This window comes from Anabrus simplex, chromosome 11, assembly GCF_040414725.1.
Source record: "Anabrus simplex isolate iqAnaSimp1 chromosome 11, ASM4041472v1, whole genome shotgun sequence".
In the NCBI taxonomy this organism is placed as follows: domain Eukaryota; kingdom Metazoa; phylum Arthropoda; class Insecta; order Orthoptera; family Tettigoniidae; genus Anabrus; species Anabrus simplex.
Window position 1 is genome coordinate 114,691,594 of NC_090275.1, and position 20,149 is coordinate 114,711,742.

The 20,149-nt window shown below is 42.1% G+C and overlaps 1 protein-coding gene across 1 annotated transcript in view; it reads right to left on the reverse strand.

Moving 5' to 3' along the window:
- Nucleotides 1-20,149, reverse strand: part of LOC136883172 (uncharacterized) — a 132,218-nt gene that overhangs the window by 34,431 nt on the left and 77,638 nt on the right. The window contains exon 4 of the mRNA XM_068229658.1: nucleotides 5,822-5,911. Coding sequence (XP_068085759.1) covers nucleotides 5,822-5,911 — 90 coding nt within the window. The remainder of the gene's footprint in view (nucleotides 1-5,821; nucleotides 5,912-20,149) is intronic.

A 20,149-nucleotide genomic window follows, 5' to 3' on the forward strand; every position in this document is an offset into this window, starting at 1 on the left:
AGGGCACTGACTTAGCTTTAGATTAAGTATGGCTGAAGATTATTACAAGGCCTAAGCGAAACATGTCCCATTTTAACATATATGTAATATTTGTATCTTAAACTTAAAGATTGTAAAGTATTGGAATGGCGGTTGTATAATAAATTTGTTTCTAAATTTTACATGGTTAATAGATGTCAAAATAATTAATATCCCAACAAAATATCTTCCAATATACGTGAATTAATAACTAATATCTTCCTAAGTAAATTGAAGTACTTAGTTCCAATACATTCAAACACACGCAGTACTCCTAAAAGGTCGTTAGCTGAGAGCAATAATGACGTAACTCAAAATTACCAATTTTGAGAAAATTGACTTCGAAATTTTGCCCAAAATTCAACCTTTCATTCCGCCGTCACAGTTCAATTTTTTTCAGAATTTTTTACATACATACATACATACATACACATATACATTATCATTATAGATTGTTATGCCTTTCAGTGTTCAGTCTGCAAGCCTCTGAGAATTTACTAGACGTCACCACAATCCTCGATTTGCAACTAGTGTTGTGGCCACATTTAGTTCTGTACCTCTTATCTTTAAATCGTTAGAAACCGAATCTAACCATCGTCGTCTTGGTCTCCCTCTACTTCTCTTACCCTCCATAACAGAGTCCATTATTCTCTTAGGTAACCTATCCTCCTCCTTTCGCCTCACATGACCCCACCACCGAAGCCGGTTTATGCGTACAACTTCATCCATCGAGTTCATTCCTAAATTAGCCTTCATCTCCTCATTCCGAGTACACTCCTGCCATTGTTCCCACCTGTTTGTACGAGCAATCATTCTCGCTACTTTCATGTCTGTTACTTCTAACTTATGAATAAGATATCCTGAGACCACCCAGCTTTCGCTCCCGTAAAGCAAAGTTGGTCTGAAAACAGACCGATGTAAAGATAGTTTCGTCTGGGAGCTGACTTCCTTCTTACAGAATACTGCTGATCGCAACTGCGAGCTCACTGCATTAGCTTTACTACACCTTGGTTCAATCTCACTAAATCACCAACCTGAGAGAACACACAACCTAAATACTTGAAATTATCGACCTGTTCTAGCTTTGTATCACCAATCTGACATTCAATTCTGTTGAATTTCTTACCTACTGATATCAATTTAGTCTTCGAGAGGCTAATTTTCATACCATACTCATTGCACCTATTTTCAAGTTCCAAGATATTAGACTGCAGGCTTTCGGCACAGTCTGCCATTAAGACCAAGTCGTCAGCATAGGCCAGACTGCTTACTACATTTCCACCTAACTGAATCCCTCCCTGCCATTTTATACCTTTCAGCAGATGATCCATATAAACTACGAACAGCAAAAGTGAATGATTACAGCCTTGTCTAACTCCTGTAATTACCCTGAACCAAGAACTCATTCTACCATCAATTCTCACTGAAGCCCAATTGTCAACATAAATGCCTTTGATTGATTTTAATAATCTACCTTTAATTCCATAGTCCCCCAGTATGGCGAACATCTTTTCCCTCGGTACCCTGTCATATGCTTTCTCTAGATCTACGAAACATAAACACAACTGCCTATTCCTCTCGTAGCATTTTTCAACTACCTGGCGCATACTGAAAATCTGATCCTGACAGCCTTTATGTGGTCTGAAACCACACTGGTTTTCATCCAACTTCCTCTCATAAACTGATCGCACCCTCCCTTCCAAGATGCCAGTGATTACTTTGCCTGGTATGCTAATCAATGAGATACCTCGATAGTTGTTGCAATCCTTCCTGTTCCCTTGCTCATAGGTAGGTGCAAATACTGCTTTTGTCCAATCTGAAGGTACCTTACCAACACTCCACGCTAATTTTACTACTCTATGAAGCCATTTCATCCCTGCCTTCAAACCATACTTCACCATTTCAGGTCTAATTTCATCTATTCCTGCTGCCTTATGACAATGGAGTTTATTTACTATCCTTTCCACTTCCTCAAGCATAATTTCACCAACATCATTTACCTTCTCCTCATGAGCTTGGCTGTTTGCAACACCACCATGATGATTTCCATTTACATTCAGAACATGTTCAAAATTTTCCCTCCACCTCTCCAGTGATTCCCTGGGATCTATTATGGGTTCACCTGAATTACTCAAAACACTGTTCATTTCCGTTTTCCCTCCCTTCCTAAGATTCTTTACTACTGTGCAGAAAGGTTTCCCTGCTGCTTGACCTAGCCTTTCGAGGTTATTACCAAAATCTTCCCATGACTTCTTTTTGGATTGAACAACTATTTGTTTCGCTCTGTTTCTTTCATCTATGTACCAATCCCTGTCTGCCTCGGCCCTTGTTTGGAGCCATTTCAAATAAGCCTCCTTTTTACGTTTACAGGCTGCTCTCACTTCAACATTCCACCAAGATGTTCGCCTTTTCCCATCTTTACACACAGTTGTTCCTAGGCGTTCCTTTGCTGTTTCTACTACAGCATCCCTGTATGCCACACATTCACTTTCTATATCCTGAACCTTCTTACTGTCTACTGTACGAAACTTCTCACTAATCATATCCATATACTTCTGTCTAATTTCCTCGTCCTGGAGATTTTCTACCCTTATTCGTTTGCAGACAGATTTCACTTTCTCTACCCTAGGCGTAGAGATACTTAGTTCACTACAGATCAGATAGTGGTCTGTATCATCGAAAAATCCGCGAAAAACTCATACATTCCTAACAGATTTCCTGAATTCAAAGTCAGTTAACATATAGTCTATTATGGATCTGGTACCCCTAGCCTCCCATGTGTAGCGGTGAATAGCCTTATGCTTGAAGAATGTATTCGTAACAGCTAAACCCATACTAGCACAGAAGTCCAGCAAACGCTTCCCATTCCCATTAGCTTCCATATCTTCCCAACATTTACCAATCACCCTTTCGTATCCTTCAGTTCTATTCTCAACTCTCGCATTGAAATCGCTCATTAGCACTATTCTATCCTTGCTGTTGACCCTGACCACGATGTCACTCAATGCTTCATAAAACTTGTCAACTTCATCCTCATCTGCACCCTCACATGGTGAATACACGGACACAATTCTTGTCCTAATTCCTCTCACTGACAAATCTACCCACGTCATTCGTTCATTTACGTGCCTAACAGAAACTTTGTTGCGCGCAATGGTATTTCTGATAAAGAGCCCTACCCCAGACTCTGCCCTTCCCTTTCTAACACCCGTCAAGTACACTTTATAATCTCCTATCTCTTCCTCGTTATCTCCCCTTACCCGAATATCACTTACTCCTAGCACATCCAGATGCATCCTATTTGCTGACTCAGCCACTTATACCTTCTTTCTTCCATAAGCCCCATTAATATTGATAGCTCCCCATCGAATTCCATTCCGTTCGCAAAGTTGTTTCCAAGGAGTCCCTCGCCTGCCAAATGGGAGTGGGACTCCATTACTCCCATAGGTCCGATGACTTGCTTAAAATGTTCTGAGCTCGGTAAATTCATGAAGCAGGATGATGTCCTACTTCCACATAGTCCAAGTGAAGATCTCTCCTCTAACGGGTTATGGACCACCGGTGGATTGTATAGTCCTAGCCGCCTGAGCACAAGGAGGGCCACGACTCAGAATATGTCCAATACGCACACTACCATTCCATAGCAACTGGTATCCCGACTCTCAGGACCACCTACTAGGCCACTCAGCCGTTGCCCATGGTTCACGAACTAGGACGTCACTACAGTAAACCACAAACATGAACCATTCAGAAGTTTTCATTTACTTTTATTTACAGACAAAACTCTTCAAGTTATCAAAATATGAAAATACTTCTGCATTTAAGTAAATCCTATTTCTGTCTTACGTCGCTAATGAATTAGTCTCACATTCCAAGAAAACATGGATGTATATTATGAATGTCATTCATTCTTACAGAACGGTTTACTCACCAAAAAGACCACAAATATTGACTGGATTATACAAGTAAGGAATGATGAACGAGGACAGATAGTTTTTAAAGCAGGAAAATAAATCGTTATTCATTATACTTTAGATTTCTCACGGAATAAAACCAGAAAGCAATTATCACACCGGAAGTAAAAATACAGAAAATTACGTAAAACGGAATGGAAAAGTAAATAAAAATTATGATGATAATTTAAGCCAGTCCACATCGTTAAGTCAGAATTTTGTATCCTACTCGCATTGCGAGAAGGAAAGCATGGACAGACGATATGGATTTATTGTGAATGAAGCTCTGTAAGGCGTCAAATTTCTTCTTGGGATTGGCAGAGGTCCCGGATAATCTGAGATTCATAAATTTCAATACGACCTGCGTCTCTCCTTTTCTTTCTGCGGACTGAAGTTTCTCTTCAGTGTAAGAGCCTTCGTAGAAGTATTGGTCCAGTTGGTCCTTGGTGACTTTCACCATTACGATGCTACTGAATTGAAATTTCTCTTGAACTGTGTTTTCATTGAAGTGAGACTTGGTCAAATCAGAAATAATTTTCTTCACATCAACGAGGTCGGTCGCTCTAAACTGACTTAGACTTTTCTTAGCAGTATTGATTACAGACGAATAGTCGGCTGGTACATAGATGGGTCCAGATTTTAAGGCTATTTTAACATTTCTTTATATAAAGGAGTGGCAGGGGTTTCCTTCATTTTGACGATGTCCGACTTCACAAAATTTCAGAGAAACCCTTTTGATTTTGTAATAGACTGCCGCGTACAAGAATGCAGAGACTATAAACGAACTCTTCTCATATCCCCAAGGGTTGTTTGAATAGGGAGCTCTTTCTCAATCCAGATTGTTAACTCGATTTATGTGCACATCCGTCACTAGTGAAGAGGCAACAGACTGCGTCTCTCATGCACGAAGATGAAATGACTGCATTACTGACCTTGAGAAAGACCACGTGACGCAGAACTACGTTGTGAGGACTTTTATCGGCTAAACTCTATTGCTATCAGCCAGCGATATCAGGTCGAAAGTTCAGTTTTTTTATGTTAGAACGAAAAGTCAGCACTGGAAAACGTTATTATTTCAGCTAAAAGAGAGGGGCAGTACTTTTCAAGACGACAGCAGATATCTCAAACATCAGCTGAAAATCTATGGTTCACGAAACTTTTCAATTACAGTTGAGGAGAGAAAACTGCATCTAATTTTGATTTGCTTCCTCAAAACCTTCCTGCCCGGGCACTTCTGATAATCCGCACTTTCTTCTCTCTCATCACGACGGGAAAGCGGTATGAGGAACTCGGGATAATAAACAGAGTTTTTCAAAGGTTTCAGACAAAGAAATCAAGGGCCAACACTCCCCAGTCTTCATAGTTGGCACTATTGTGATGTGTTGATCATTTAAAGAACATTTATTTTGTTGCCCACCATCATGTCTAAATCAGCACAATGAGAGTTACCAGCATCGCTTTATGGGTAGCTCAGTTCTAACACCTTCATTCATATTTCACGATACCCGTTCGGTAGGAACTTAGGCTCTGGGCTAAACGGAAATAAACTTTCATATTTTTAGAATATTTGAATACGAAGCAGCAAGAGAAATGAAGTGGGAAAAAATATCCACCCATCACCGACGGGAGTATATATTGTAAAATTTTCAATTAGCCACTTTTTCTGCCGTCACATAGATATTGATTAACGCACGTGTATTCGTCGTACAAAGCAATTTACTCAACTTCAATAGAATGCGTCTTCCCAACTTGGTGTCCCTTCTGATGTCGCCAAACTAAATACTTCCATATTTTCAAGATAATCCGCCGATATTCTGGTACAAATTGGTAGAAATGATGAACATACTTACTTGCGAACTTCTGCCGTAACCTCCTCTCTTTCTAAAGCTGCTGGAATGCTGGTAGGGCCGGTCCGCATCGACTTCCGGACGGTGTCCTCCCTACAGGACGAAAAGAGATTTTATTTTCTCTCGATATCTGAAGTAACAATTGGACTTGAATAATGGTAAGAAAATGTGATAACCTATTATGTATTTGCATGTGCATTCTGCGTTTCATGAGAATTGACAACAGTGAGTGAGTTCGTTTTCGCTCGAAAGACTTGAATGAGTGCTGTAACGTTATTAATAGATCCCGGATTTCCATGCACTATCAAATCTCAAAATATGCATGCATTCATGCGCTATCATCTGGCTAAACATGCTCAATAAACAGGAAAATTGCACTATCAAAATTCAGTTCCTTTTGAAACATTGTACAACAAATAACATGATTTTCCAAATTGTCTTGATTTGAGTTGACCCGTTTATCTGGCATCATATTCTTCAACACCGAAAATTATCTTCGTACGTCACAAGACCTGATAGGTGCATACTTAAATGAAGACATTTGGGACAAAGTAGGGTAAAATTATTGAACGTCTTCTGCGTTTTCACCACAATGCTTCTTATACAAGTTTGATGAATTCGAAATCAGGATTGGAACGGATCACTTTGTTCAACATATCTCTACCTGCTGCAGCTACTTCTCCGTGCGATGTCCTCAATAACTGGTAACGATTGCCTGCTGGGATAACAAAGACGTGTAACGAGTGAGAGGTCCGCGGAGGAAAATTCCAGGATAACAGCGGAAGAGGGTTCAGTGTAAACTGCTATCTCAGTAACGTCCTCTCTTTCTAAAGCACGAACAAATAAGCTGTCAATGTGTAATGCACAATTTAAGGTTCAATGTATAACTGGGACCCTTACTCCTAAGAATTACAGAGATCGACGTTACATCAATGTTTACTCATAAACAGATAAGAAAGTGCTTGGTTAATTGGGTTTTAGCACCTCTACCGTTTGTACTAACTTTGATTGTCATATAGGATGCCAGGAAAACATGGATGTGATGGACATACAAGATAACGTGGAAAAATGGTCCAAAATTCTACACACCAACATTCATAAAAGGCACTGCCATGTAAGTTAATATATTATATGCGCCAAAGTAATAAGGAAAGTCATATTATGCAATACTATACATCTAAATATACGCTATTAAATCCAAAATCTTCCAAATATGCACTATGCATGAATTTTCTCCTAAAAAGGCCAAAACATGCAAACATGCAGAGAAAAGGAAGGGCTAGCTGGAATCGTTAAGCCCTAAAAAGAATATCTGCAGTTTTAGAGGTGTAACCAGCTTATTTAAAAACGTGCATTTGCATAGAAATCCGGGCTCTAGTTATTACATTAGCAAAAATTTTATTGGAAATCATACTTCCCTCTATAAACTGAGAATCCAAGTTATGGGGCCCGACGGCATATCTAATTTAAATTCTGAAATGGATTTTCATTTGTCTGCATTTTCTTTAGCTCATTTTAAACAGAGTCTATATTAGTAGTATAATAAGCGGGTTCGGGCGCCTCCACCGCCACCCACCTCCGCCCGCCTCCTCCTCCTCCTCCTCCGCCGCCTCCGCCGCCGCCGCCCGCGGGAAATTTGAATTTTGGCGGGAAATTTGAATTTTGGCGCGAGATTTGAATTTGTAAACAAAGCCACGTGCATTTTGACAGCTGTCATCGACAACAACGCATCGCTAACCTCACTGCTGCCATCTTGACGGGCCTAAACCTCACTAGTGCCAACTTAACCTAACTAGCATGAGGTAAACAAAGACACGTGTTTTTTGACAGCCACGTGCTTTTTGACAGACAACAACGCATCGCTAACCTCAGTACTGCCATCTTGACGGGCCTAAACCTCAGTAGTGCCAACTTAACCTAACTAGCATGAGGTAAACAAAGCCACGTGCTTTTTGACAGCCACGTGCTTTTTGACAGATTTGTAAACAAAGCCACGTGCTTTTTGACAGACAACAACGCATCGCTAACCTCAGTACTGCCATCTTGACGGGCCTAAACCTTAGTGGTACCAGCTTAACCTCACTAGCATGAGGTAAACAAAGCCACGTGTTTTTTGACAGCCACGTGCATTTTTGACAGCTGTCATCCGCCATCTTTAATCCAGAGAGCACCGTGCTGCCCTCTTTATCGTAGTAGATGTAAATTCATCACCTGTCATCCGCAGTGCTGCCATCTTGACGGGTCTAAACCTTAGTGCTACCAACTTAACCTCACTAGCGCGAGGTAAACAAAGCCACGTGCAGCTGTCATCCGCCATCTTTGAGCATCGTGCTGCCCTCTTTAGCTACTTACCTTTGAAATGTGGTACGTCACAGCTGTCATCCGCCATCTTGCATCCGAAACCTCAGTGCTGCACTCTATGTAGTGACGGTAAATTCCACGTGCTCTACAAAGCCACGTGCAGCTGTCATCCGCCATCTTTGAGCACCGTGCTGCTCTCTTTAGCTACTTACCTTTGAAATGTGGTACGTCATCCGCCATCTTGCATCGCAAACCTCAGTGCTGCCTGGTGGCGGCAAATTCCACGTGCTCTTGTTTGGAAACAAACCTATGCGCTTTTTTGTCAGCTATCATCCGCCATCTTTAATCTAGAGAGCACCGTGCTGCCCTCTATGTGGTGGTGGTAAATTCTACACGCTTTACAAACCCATGTGCTTTTCTGACAGCTGTCATCCGCCATCTTTAATCCAGAGAGAACAGTGCTACCCGGTGGCGGCAAATTCCACGTGCTCTTGTTTGGAAACAAAGCCATGTGCTTTTTTGACAGCAGCCATCTTTAATCACCGTGCTGCCCTCTTTGTGGTGGCGGTAAATTCCACGTGCTTTACAAACCCATGTGATTTTCTGACAGCTGTCATCCGCCATCTTTAATCCAGAGAGAACAGTGCTGCCCTCTTTATGGCTACTACCTTAAGCACGTAGTAGCGGGCAATTTGAAAAGTTCTGTTAGCTATCATCCGCCATCTTTGAGCACCGTGCTGCCATCTTTAGTTGAAATGTGGTGGCGGATAATTTGAAAAATGCTTTTTGACAGCAGCTATCTTTGAGCACCATGCTACCCTCTTTATGGTGGCGGTAAATTCCACGTGCTTTACAAACCCATGTGATTTTCAGACAGCTGTCATCCGCCATCTTTAATCTAGAGAGAACAGTGCCGCCCTCTTTATGGCTACGACCTTAAGCACGTAGTAACGGGCAACTTGGAAAGTTCTGTTAGCTATCATCCGTCATCTTTGAGCGCCGTGCTGCCATCTTTAGTTGAAATGTGGTGGCGGATAATTTGAAAAATGCTTTTTTGACAGCAGCTATCTTTGAGCATCGTGCTACCCTCTATGTGGTGGCGGCAAATTCTACATGCTTTACAAACCCACGCGCTTTTTTGACAGCCATCTTTAAGCAACAGAGTACAGTGCTGCCCTCTTTGTTGTGGTGGTAAATTCCACGTGCTCTACAAAGCCACATGCTCTTTTGACAGCTGTCACCCGCCATCTTTAACCAACAGAGCACTGTGCTGCGGGCAATTTCGTTAGCTGTCATCCGACATCTTTAATGAACAGAGCACCGTGATGCCCTCATGCGGGGCAATTTCGTTAGCTGTCATCCACCATCTTTAATGAACAGAGCACCGTGCTGCCCTCATGCGGGGCAATTTCGTTAGCTGTCATCCGCCATCTTTGAGCACCCTGCTGCTCTCTGTAGTAGCGGGTAATTTGAAAAGTTCTGTTAGCTGTCATCCGCCATCTTTGAGCACCGTGCTGCTCGGTGGTGGCAAATTCCACGTGCTACGCGCAGCTGTCATCCGCCATCTTTAATCTATAGAGCTCAGTGCAACACTCTTTAGATAATTTTAAAAAGAAAAATTCTACAGCAGCCATCTCTCGACGCTAATTGCACAAGATGGTGGCTATACATGACTCCTTAAAGGTGCTCATGCAAGATGATCGCTATACATAGACGCCCTTGGGATGCTTGCGCAACATGGCGGTTATACAAGGCTCGTTATGAGGGATGCTTGCGCGAGATGGTGGTTGCTCTTATGAGGCGGCTTAAGGATCCATGGCTAGAGATGCCCTAAGGATGCTTGCGCAAGATGGCGGATGCAAGATGGCGGCTATACATAGCTCCTTATGAGACAGCCAGTACTCGATACAACATGTGATCAGAACATTGATTGATGTGTTCAGAACACAAAATAAGTAGAATCGAACACTGTACTCGATACAACATGTGATTAAAACATTGTCTGGTGTGCTCAGAACACTACATAAGTAGAATCGAACGCTGTACAACATGTTAGGGGATACCTTTGTTTAGATTGAAACATAACAAGACTAGAATTGAACACTGCACATTGATTGATGTGTTCAGAACACAAAATAAGTAGAATCGAACACTGTACTCGATGTCGTTAACTTCAACATGTGATTAAAACATTGTCTGGTGTGTTCAGAACACTACATAAGTAGAATCGAACGCTGTACAACATGTTAGGGTATACCTTTGTTCTAAGAAGATCAGATTGAAACATAACAAGACTAGAATTGAACACTGCACTCGATGTCGGAAGATCAGATTGAAACATAACAAGACTAGAATTGAACACTGCACATTGATTGATGTGTTCAGAACACAAAATAAGTAGAATCGAACACTGTACTCGATGTCGTTAACTTCAACATGTGATTAAAACATTGTCTGGTGTGTTCAGAACACTACATAAGTAGAATCGAACGCTGTACAACATGTTAGGGGATACCTTTGTTCTAAGAAGATCAGATTGAAACATAACAAGACTAGAATTGAACACTGCACTCGATGTCGTTACATGTGATCAGAACAATGATTGATGTGTTCAGATCACGAAACAAGTAGAACCGAACACTGTACAACATGTTAGGGGATACCTTTGTTCTAAGAAGATCAGCTTGAAACATAACAAGACTAGAATTGAACACTGCACTCGATACAACATGTAATCAGAACATTGATTGATGTGTTCAGATCACGAAACAAGTAGAACCGAACACTGTACAACATGTTAGGGGATATCTTTGTTTAGATTGAAACTAACAAGACCAGAAACGAACACTGCACTCGATGTCGTTACATGTGATCCGATACAACATGTTAGGGGATACCTTTATCCTAAGAACCGAACACTGTACATCATGTTAGGGGATACCTTTGTTTAGATTGAAACTAACAAGAATAGAATCGAACACTGCACTCGATGTCGTTACATGTGATCCGATACAACATGTTAGGGGATACCTTTGTTTAGATTGAAACATAGCAAGCCTAGAATCGAACATTGTTTGATGTGTTCAGTACAACTTCAATGATTAACACACACTGTGCACATATCGCATAGCTAAAAACACACTGTGCACATATCGCATACCTAACACTTCAAATGATTTGCTTAGTACGAAAATAAAAATAAAAATCTATACCGCGTAGCTAACTCGTTCATCACACTGCTAAGACGCTTAGTAATTGTGAATACACTCATACGAAAATCAAGAAAGCACACTGCGTAGCCAACTCGCTCGGCTCACTCGCTTAGTAATTGCAACACACACGGAAAAGAATGTTCCGAGATACTTACATGTTTTTTAAGGGGGGGTGAAAGATCATAAATTATATGTACACATGTTGTCTCCTCCAATTTGTAAGATGAAATAGACGCAGTACTGCGAGTTTCCGCTCTAGGTGGCGAACGGAAGTAGCATGATATCTCAGCAAAAAATAAAAATACGCGTGAGCTTACAAGTCAGACACAATGATGGATACCGCGATTCAAATCCTGGCAACTTATGCCGTCGGGAAGGGTATCCGGCGAGCATCTAGCTGTAAATCCCCGATTCTCGACAGATTCTTAATCCCAGTTCTTTGACGTCAGGAAGGGCAACCGGTCGAAAACAATAGTGTATGATGTAAGAGGCTAGATACTGCCAGTTTTGCGTCAGGAAGGGCAACTCAACAAATTCTTGCGATTTAAAATCTTAGTCAGGAAGTGCATCTGGCTGTAGTGATACAGCGATTTACAATCTAAGAAGAGCATCTAGCTGTAAAACCCCCCGATTCTCGACGGATTCTTAATCCGAGTTCTTTGACGTCAGGAAGGGCAACCGGTCGAAAACAATAGTGTATGATGTAAGAGGTTAGATACTGCCAGTTTTGCGCCAGGAAGGGCAACTCAACAAATTCTTGCGATTTAAAATCTTAGTCAGGAAGGGCATCCAGCAGTAAAACAATAGTTCGTGATTTAAAATCTAAGAAGTGCATCTAGCTGAAAATCCCCCGATTCTCGACAGATTCTTAATCCGAGTTCTTTGACGTCAGGAAGGGCAACCGGTCGAAAACAATTATCGAACACGCATCGCGAAGGCAAGAGTGTGCAGCGATATGCTTGTTTAGACTTGCAGATTACGAAAGAAACATAACAAGACTTGAGTCTTAAAACAAATTCTTGCGATTTAAAATCTTAGTCACGAAGGGCATCCGGTAGTAAAACTATAGTTCGTGATACTGCGATTTAAAATCTAGCAGTAAAACCCCCGATTCTCGACAGATTCTTAATCCGAGTTCTTTGACGTCAGGAAGGGCAACTAGTTGAAAACAATTATCGAACACGCATCGCGAAGGCAAGAGTGTGCAGCGATATGCTTGTTAAGACTTGCAGATTACGAAAGAAACATAACAAAACTTGAGTCTTAAAACAAATTCTTGCGATTTAAAATCTTAGTCAGGAAGGGCATCCGGTAGTAAAACAATAGTTCGTGGTACTGCGATTTAAAATCTAGCAGTAAAACCCCCGATTCTCGATAGATTCTTAATCCGAGTTCTTTGACGTCAGGAAGGGCAACCGGTCGAAAACAATTATCGAACACGCATCGTAAAGGCACGAGTGTGCAGCGATATGCTTGTTTAGACTTGCTGATTACGAAAGAAACATAACAAGACTTGAGTCTTAAAACAAATTCTTGCGATTTAAAATCTTAGTCAGGAAGGGCATCCGGTAGTAAAACAATAGTTCGTGATACTGCGATTTTAAATCTAGCAGTAAAACCCCCGATTCTCGACAGATTCTTAATCCGAGTTCTTTGACGTCAGGAAGGGCAACCGGTCGAAAACAATTATCGAACACGCATCGCGAAGGCAAGAGTGTGCAGCGATATGCTTGTTTAGACTTGCAGATTACGAAAGAAACATAACAAGACTTGAGTCTTAAAACAAATTCTTGCGATTTAAAATCTTACTCAGGAAGGGCATCCGGTAGTAAAACAATAGTTCGTGATACTGCGATTTAAAATCTAGCAATAAAACCCCCGATTCTCGACAGATTCTTAATCCGAGTTCTTTGACGTCAGGAAGGGCAACTAGTTCAAAACAATTATCGAACACGCATCGTGAAGGCAAGAGTGTGCAGCGATATGCTTGTTTAGACTTGCAGATTACGAAAGAAGCATGACAAGACTTGAGTCTTAAAACAAATTCTTGCGATTTAAAATCTTAGTCAGGAAGGGCATCCAGCAGTAAAACAATAGTTCGTGATTTAAAATCTAAGAAGTGCATCTAGCTGTATATCCCCCGATTCTCGACAGATTCTTAATCCGAGTTCTTTGACGTCAGGAAGGGCAAGTAGTTGAAAACAATTATCGAACACGCATCGCGAAGGCAAGAGTGTGCAGCGATATGCTTGTTTAGACTTGCAGATTACGAAAGAAACATAACAAGACTTGAGACTTAAAACAAATCCTTGCGATTTAAAATCTTAGCCAGGAAGGGCATCCAGCAGTAAAACAATAGTTCGTGATTTAAAATCTAAGAAGTGCATCTAGCTGAAAATCCCCCGATTCTCGACAGATTCTTAATCCGAGTTCTTTGACGTCAGGAAGGGCAACCGGTCGAAAACCATTATCGAACATGCATCGCGAAGGCAAGAGTGTGCAGCGATATGCTTGTTTAGACTTGCAGATTACGAAAGAAACATAACAAGACTTGAGTCTTAAAACAAATTCTTGCGATTTAAAATCTTATTCAGGAAGGGCATCCGGTAGTAAAACAATAGTTCGTGATACTGCGATTTAAAATCTAGCTGTAAAACCCCCGATTCTCGACAGATTCTTAATCCGAGTTGTCAGGAAGGGCAACCGGTCGAAAACAATAGCGTATGATGTAAGAGCTTAGATACTGCTAATTTTGCATCAGGAAGGACAACTAGTCTTAAAACAAAACAGATTCTTAATCCGAGTTGTCAGGAAGGGCAACCGGTTGAAAACTATAGTGTAAGAGGTTAGATACTGCTAGTTTTGTGTCAGGAAGGACAACTCAACACATTCTTGCGATTTAAACACATTTTTATTCCCAAGAGAATCGAACCCGAGACTACCGGGTGAGAGGCATGCATACTGTAGGCTATGGGTATGTTCTACTGTCCATGAAGTCGTATCAGCGCAGAGCGAGCAGCGGAATGCATGTGTTAGCTGAAATTGTACACGTATCTTCCGGCTCGACCTTGAACGAGGACACTGCGTGCTGATAAGCGATTTGTAACTCACGAACGTCTTCTTAGCTGAGTACCATTCAGCCCATGTAAGCTCTTAACATATTATGATTGTACGGAGAGGTTAAAACACAGTACCAATTAAGGTTGTAAAATATTCCGTTCTGTAAAACTGAAATAGTCCTCCTCTGTGGTGTAGTAGTTAGTGTGATTAGCTGCTACCCCCCGGAGGTCCGAGTTCGATTCCCGGCTCTGCCACGGAATGTGTAGCATTTAGCCTATGTAAGTTCCTAACGTAAACTATCATTATTGTACGGAGAGGTTAAAACACACACACAGAGTGCGAGCATATAGCACACCCCTATCGAAAGAGCCTGCACGGTGCCGGCATGTAGGCCTCTCCTGATGAAGGAGCCTGCACAAGGTTTAACGCTCCCCCTATCAACAGCCCTTACTTAATGCTGGCTTTCTTGCACACCCCGCCTCTTAGATCATACACCATAGTTTTACGACCGGCTGCCCTTCCAGACTAGGATTTTAAATCGCAAGAATTTGTTGAGTTGCCCTTCCTGACGCAAAACTAGCAGTATCTACCCTCTTACATCATACACTATAGTTTTCGACCGGTTGCCCTTCCTGACGTCAAAGAACTCGGATTAAGAATCTGTCGAGAATCGGGGGTTTTACAGCTAGATGCTCTTCTTAGATTGTAAATCGCTGTATCACTACAGCCGGATGCCCTTCCTGACTAAGATTTTAAATCGCAAGAATTTGTTGAGTTGCCCTTCCTGACGCAAAACTGGCAGTATCTAGCCTCTTACATCATACACTATAGTTTTCGACCGGTTGCCCTTCCTGACATCAAAGAACTCGGATTAAGAATCTGTTTTGTTTTAAGACTAGTTGTCCTTCCTGACACAAAACTGGCAGTATCTAACCTCTTACATCATACACTATTGTTTTCGACCGGTTGCCCTTCCTGACGTCAAAGAACTGGGATTAAGAATCTGTCGAGAATCGGGGTTTTACAGCTAGATGCTCGCCGGATACCCTTCCCGACGGCATAAGTTGCCAGGATTTGAATCGCGGTATCCATCATTGTGTCTGACTTGCAAGCTCACGCGTATTTTTATTTTTTGCTGAGATATCATGCTACTTCCGTTCGCCAGCTACAGCGGAAACTCGCAGTACTGCGTCTATTTCATCTTACAACTTGGAGGAGACAACATGTGTACATATAATTTATGATCTTTCACCCCCCTTAAAAAACATGTAAGTATCTCGGAACATTCATATCCGTGTGTGTTGCAATTACTAAGCGAGTGAGCCGAGCGAGTTGGCTACGCAGTGTACTTTCTTGATTTTCGTATGAGTGTATTCACAATTACTAAGCGTCTTAGCAGTGTGATGAACGAGTTAGCTACGCGGTATAGATTTTTTATGTTTATTTTCGTACTAAGCAAATCATTTGAAGTGTTAGGTATGCGATATGTGCACAGTGTGTTTTTAGCTATGCGATATGTGCACAGTGTGTGTTAATCATTGAAGTTGTACTGAACACATCAAACAATGTTCGATTCTAGGCTTGCTATGTTTCAATCTAAACAAAGGTATCCCCTAACATGTTGTATCGGATCACATGTAACGACATCGAGTGCAGTGTTCGATTCTAGTCTTGTTAGTTTCAATCTAAACAAAGGTATCCCCTAACATGTTGTACAGTGTTCGGTTCTTAGGATAAAGGTATCCCCTAACATGTTGTATCGGATCACATGTAACGACATCGAGTGCAGTGTTCGATTCTAGTCTTGTTAGTTTCAATCTAAACAAAGGTATCCCCTAACATGTTGTACAGTGTTCGGTTCTACTTGTTTCGTGATCTGAACACATCAATCAATGTTCTGATTACATGTTGTATCGAGTGCAGTGTTCAATTCTAGCCTTGTTATGTTTCAAGCTGATCTTCTTAGAACAAAGGTATCCCCTAACATGTTGTACAGTGTTCGGTTCTACTTGTTTCGTGATCTGAACACATCAATCATTGTTCTGATCACATGTAACGACATCGAGTGCAGTGTTCAATTCTAGTCTTGTTATGTTTCAATCTGATCTTCTTAGAACAAAGGTATACCCTAACATGTTGTACAGCGTTCGATTCTACTTATGTAGTGTTCTGAACACACCAGACAATGTTTTAATCACATGTTGAAGTTAACGACATCGAGTACAGTGTTCGATTCTACTTATTTTGTGTTCTGAACACATCAATCAATGTGCAGTGTTCAATTCTAGTCTTGTTATGTTTCAGTCTAAACAAAGGTATCCCCTAACATGTTGTACAGCGTTCGATTCTACTTATGTAGTGTTCTGAGCACACCAGACAATGTTTTAATCACATGTTGTATCGGGTACAGTGTTCGATTCTACTTATTTTGTGTTCTGAACACATCAATCAATGTTCTGATCACATGTTGTATCGAGTACTGGCTGTCTCATAAGGAGCTATGTATAGCCGCCATCTTGCATCCGCCATCTTGCGCAAGCATCCTTAGGGCATCTCTAGCCATGGATCCTTAAGCCGCCTCATAAGAGCAACCACCATCTCGCGCAAGCATCCCTCATAAGGAGCCTTGTATACCCGCCATCTTGCGCAAGCATCCCAAGGGCGTCTATGTATAGCGATCATCTTGCATGAGCACCTTCAAGGAGTCATGTATAGCCACCATCTTGTGCAATTAGCGTCGAGAGATGGCTGCTGTAGAATTTTTCTTTTTAAAATTATCTAAAGAGTGTAGCACTGAGCTCTATAGATTAAAGATGGCGGATGACAGCTGCGCGTAGCACGTGGTATTTGCCACCACCGAGCAGCACGGTGCTCAAAGATGGCGGATGACAGCTAACAGAACTTTTCAAATTACCCGCCACTACAGAGAGCAGCACGGTGCTCAAAGATGGCGGATGACAGCTAACGAAATTGCCCCGCATGAGGGCAGCACGGTGCTCTGTTCATTAAAGATGGTGGATGACAGCTAACGAAATTGCCCCGCATGAGGGCAGCACGGTGCTCTGTTCATTAAGGATGTCGGATGACAGCTAACGAAATTGCCCGCAGCATAGTGGTCTGTTGGTTAAAGATGGCGGGTGACAGCTGTCAAAAGAGCATGTGGCTTTGTAGAGCACGTGGAATTTACCACCACAACAAAGAGGGCAGCACTGTACTCTGTTGCTTAAAGATGGCTGTCAAAAAAGCGCGTGGGTTTGTAAAGCATGTAGAATTTGCCGCCACCACATAGAGGGTAGCACGATGCTCAAAGATAGCTGCTGTCAAAAAAGCATTTTTCAAATTATTCGCCACCACATTTCAACTAAAAATGGCAGCACGGCGCTCAAAGATGACGGATGATAGCTAACAGAACTTTTCAAATTGCCCGTTACTACGTGCTTAAGGTAGTAGCCATAAAGAGGGCGGCACTGTTCTCTCTGGATTAAAGATGGCGGATGACAGCTGTCTGAAAATCACATGGGTTTGTAAAGCACGTGGAATTTACCGCCACCATAAAGAGGGTAGCATGGTGCTCAAAGATAGCTGCTGTCAAAAAGCATTTTTCAAATTATCCGCCACCACATTTCAACTAAAGATGGCAGCACGGTGCTCAAAGATGGCGGATGATAGCTAACAGAACTTTTCAAATTGCCCGTTACTACGTGCTTAAGGTAGTAGCCATAAAGAGGGCAGCACTGTTCTCTCTGGATTAAAGATGGCGGATGACAGCTGTCAGAAAATCACATGGGTTTGTAAAGCACGTGGAATTTACCGCCACCACAAAGAGGGCAGCACGGTGATTAAAGATGGCTGCTGTCAAAAAAGCACATGGCTTTGTTTCCAAACAAGAGCACGTGGAATTTGCCGCCACCGGGTAGCACTGTTCTCTCTGGATTAAAGATGGCGGATGACAGCTGTCAGAAAAGCACATGGGTTTGTAAAGCGTGTAGAATTTACCACCACCACATAGAGGGCAGCACGGTGCTCTCTAGATTAAAGATGGCGGATGATAGCTTACAAAAAAGCGCATAGGTTTGTTTCCAAACAAGAGCACGTGGAATTTGCCGCCACCAGGCAGCACTGAGGTTTGCGATGCAAGATGGCGGATGACGTACCACATTTCAAAGGTAAGTAGCTAAAGAGAGCAGCACGGTGCTCAAAGATGGCGGATGACAGCTGCACGTGGCTTTGTAGAGCACGTGGAATTTACCGTCACTACATAGAGTGCAGCACTGAGGTTTCGGATGCAAGATGGTGGATGACAGCTGTGACGTACCACATTTCAAAGGTAAGTAGCTAAAGAGGGCAGCACGATGCTCAAAGATGGCGGATGACAGCTGCACGTGGCTTTGTTTACCTCGCGCTAGTGAGGTTAAGTTGGTAGCACTAAGGTTTAGACCCGTCAAGATGGCAGCACTGCGGATGACAGGTGATGAATTTACATCTACTACGATAAAGAGGGCAGCACGGTGCTCTCTGGATTAAAGATGGCGGATGACAGCTGTCAAAAATGCACGTGGCTGTCAAAAAACACGTGGCTTTGTTTACCTCATGCTAGTGAGGTTAAGTTGGTACCACTAAGGTTTAGGCCCGTCAAGATGGCAGTACTGAGGTTAGCGATGCGTTGTTGTCTGTCAAAAAGCACGTGGCTTTGTTTACAAATCTGTCAAAAAGCACGTGGCTGTCAAAAAGCACGTGGCTTTGTTTACCTCATGCTAGTTAGGTTAAGTTGGCACTACTGAGGTTTAGGCCCGTCAAGATGGCAGTACTGAGGTTAGCGATGCGTTGTTGTCTGTCAAAAAGCACGTGGCTGTCAAAAAACACGTGGCTTTGTTTACCTCATGCTAGTTAAGTTAAGTTGGCACTAGTGAGGTTTAGGCCCGTCAAGATGGCAGCAGTGAGGTTAGCGATGCGTTGTTGTCGATGACAGCTGTCAAAATGCACGTGGCTTTGTTTACAAATTCAAATCTCGCGCCAAAATTCAAATTTCCCGCCAAAATTCAATTTTCCCGCCGGCGGCGGCGGCGGCGGAGGCGGCGGAGGAGGCGGGCGGAGGTGGGTGGCGGTGGAGGCGCCCGAACCCGCTTATTATACTACTTATATTGGAATATCGTCGTTGTGTTTATTTGTTGCTGCCTCGCGCGATTGTTGTGGACTCTGATGCCATCTGTGAGTGAATTAACTTACTATTATTGTGTAAGTACTCTCTCACAGTGCGCACGTTATTCTCCCGACACTAACACTTGTGTGGTCGTCTTCTTAATACGACTATTTTTCATTATATTCTGCTTAGCTTAGACGTGTCTAGGCATGCCTCTGTCCTCATCTGCTGAGATGGACGAAACTCCTACTAGGATCAGTTACGTCCGATTTAAGAATACAGTTTAGGGATTCAATTTTTTTCAGGTGTTGTAATGTAACCTTAGAATGTAAGATTGCATAGTTAATTGAAATTGTTCCTTATCCGGTGTTTACTTGTGTATGGGTCATTACGAGAAGCCTAAATTGCTATCGAAAATGTCTGCACTCTTGTAAGTACTACCTTTTACATATATATATTTACGTAATGCGATTTCCCTTTATTTGTCGTTTATTTTAAATTGTGGGGCTTGTGATGAGTCTTTTGGGTTTGTAATATCTTTATTTTACACCATTTGAGCGCAATTTTGATGACATTTAAATGACATACCCATTGTATGACCGGTAAATTTGAAATTTA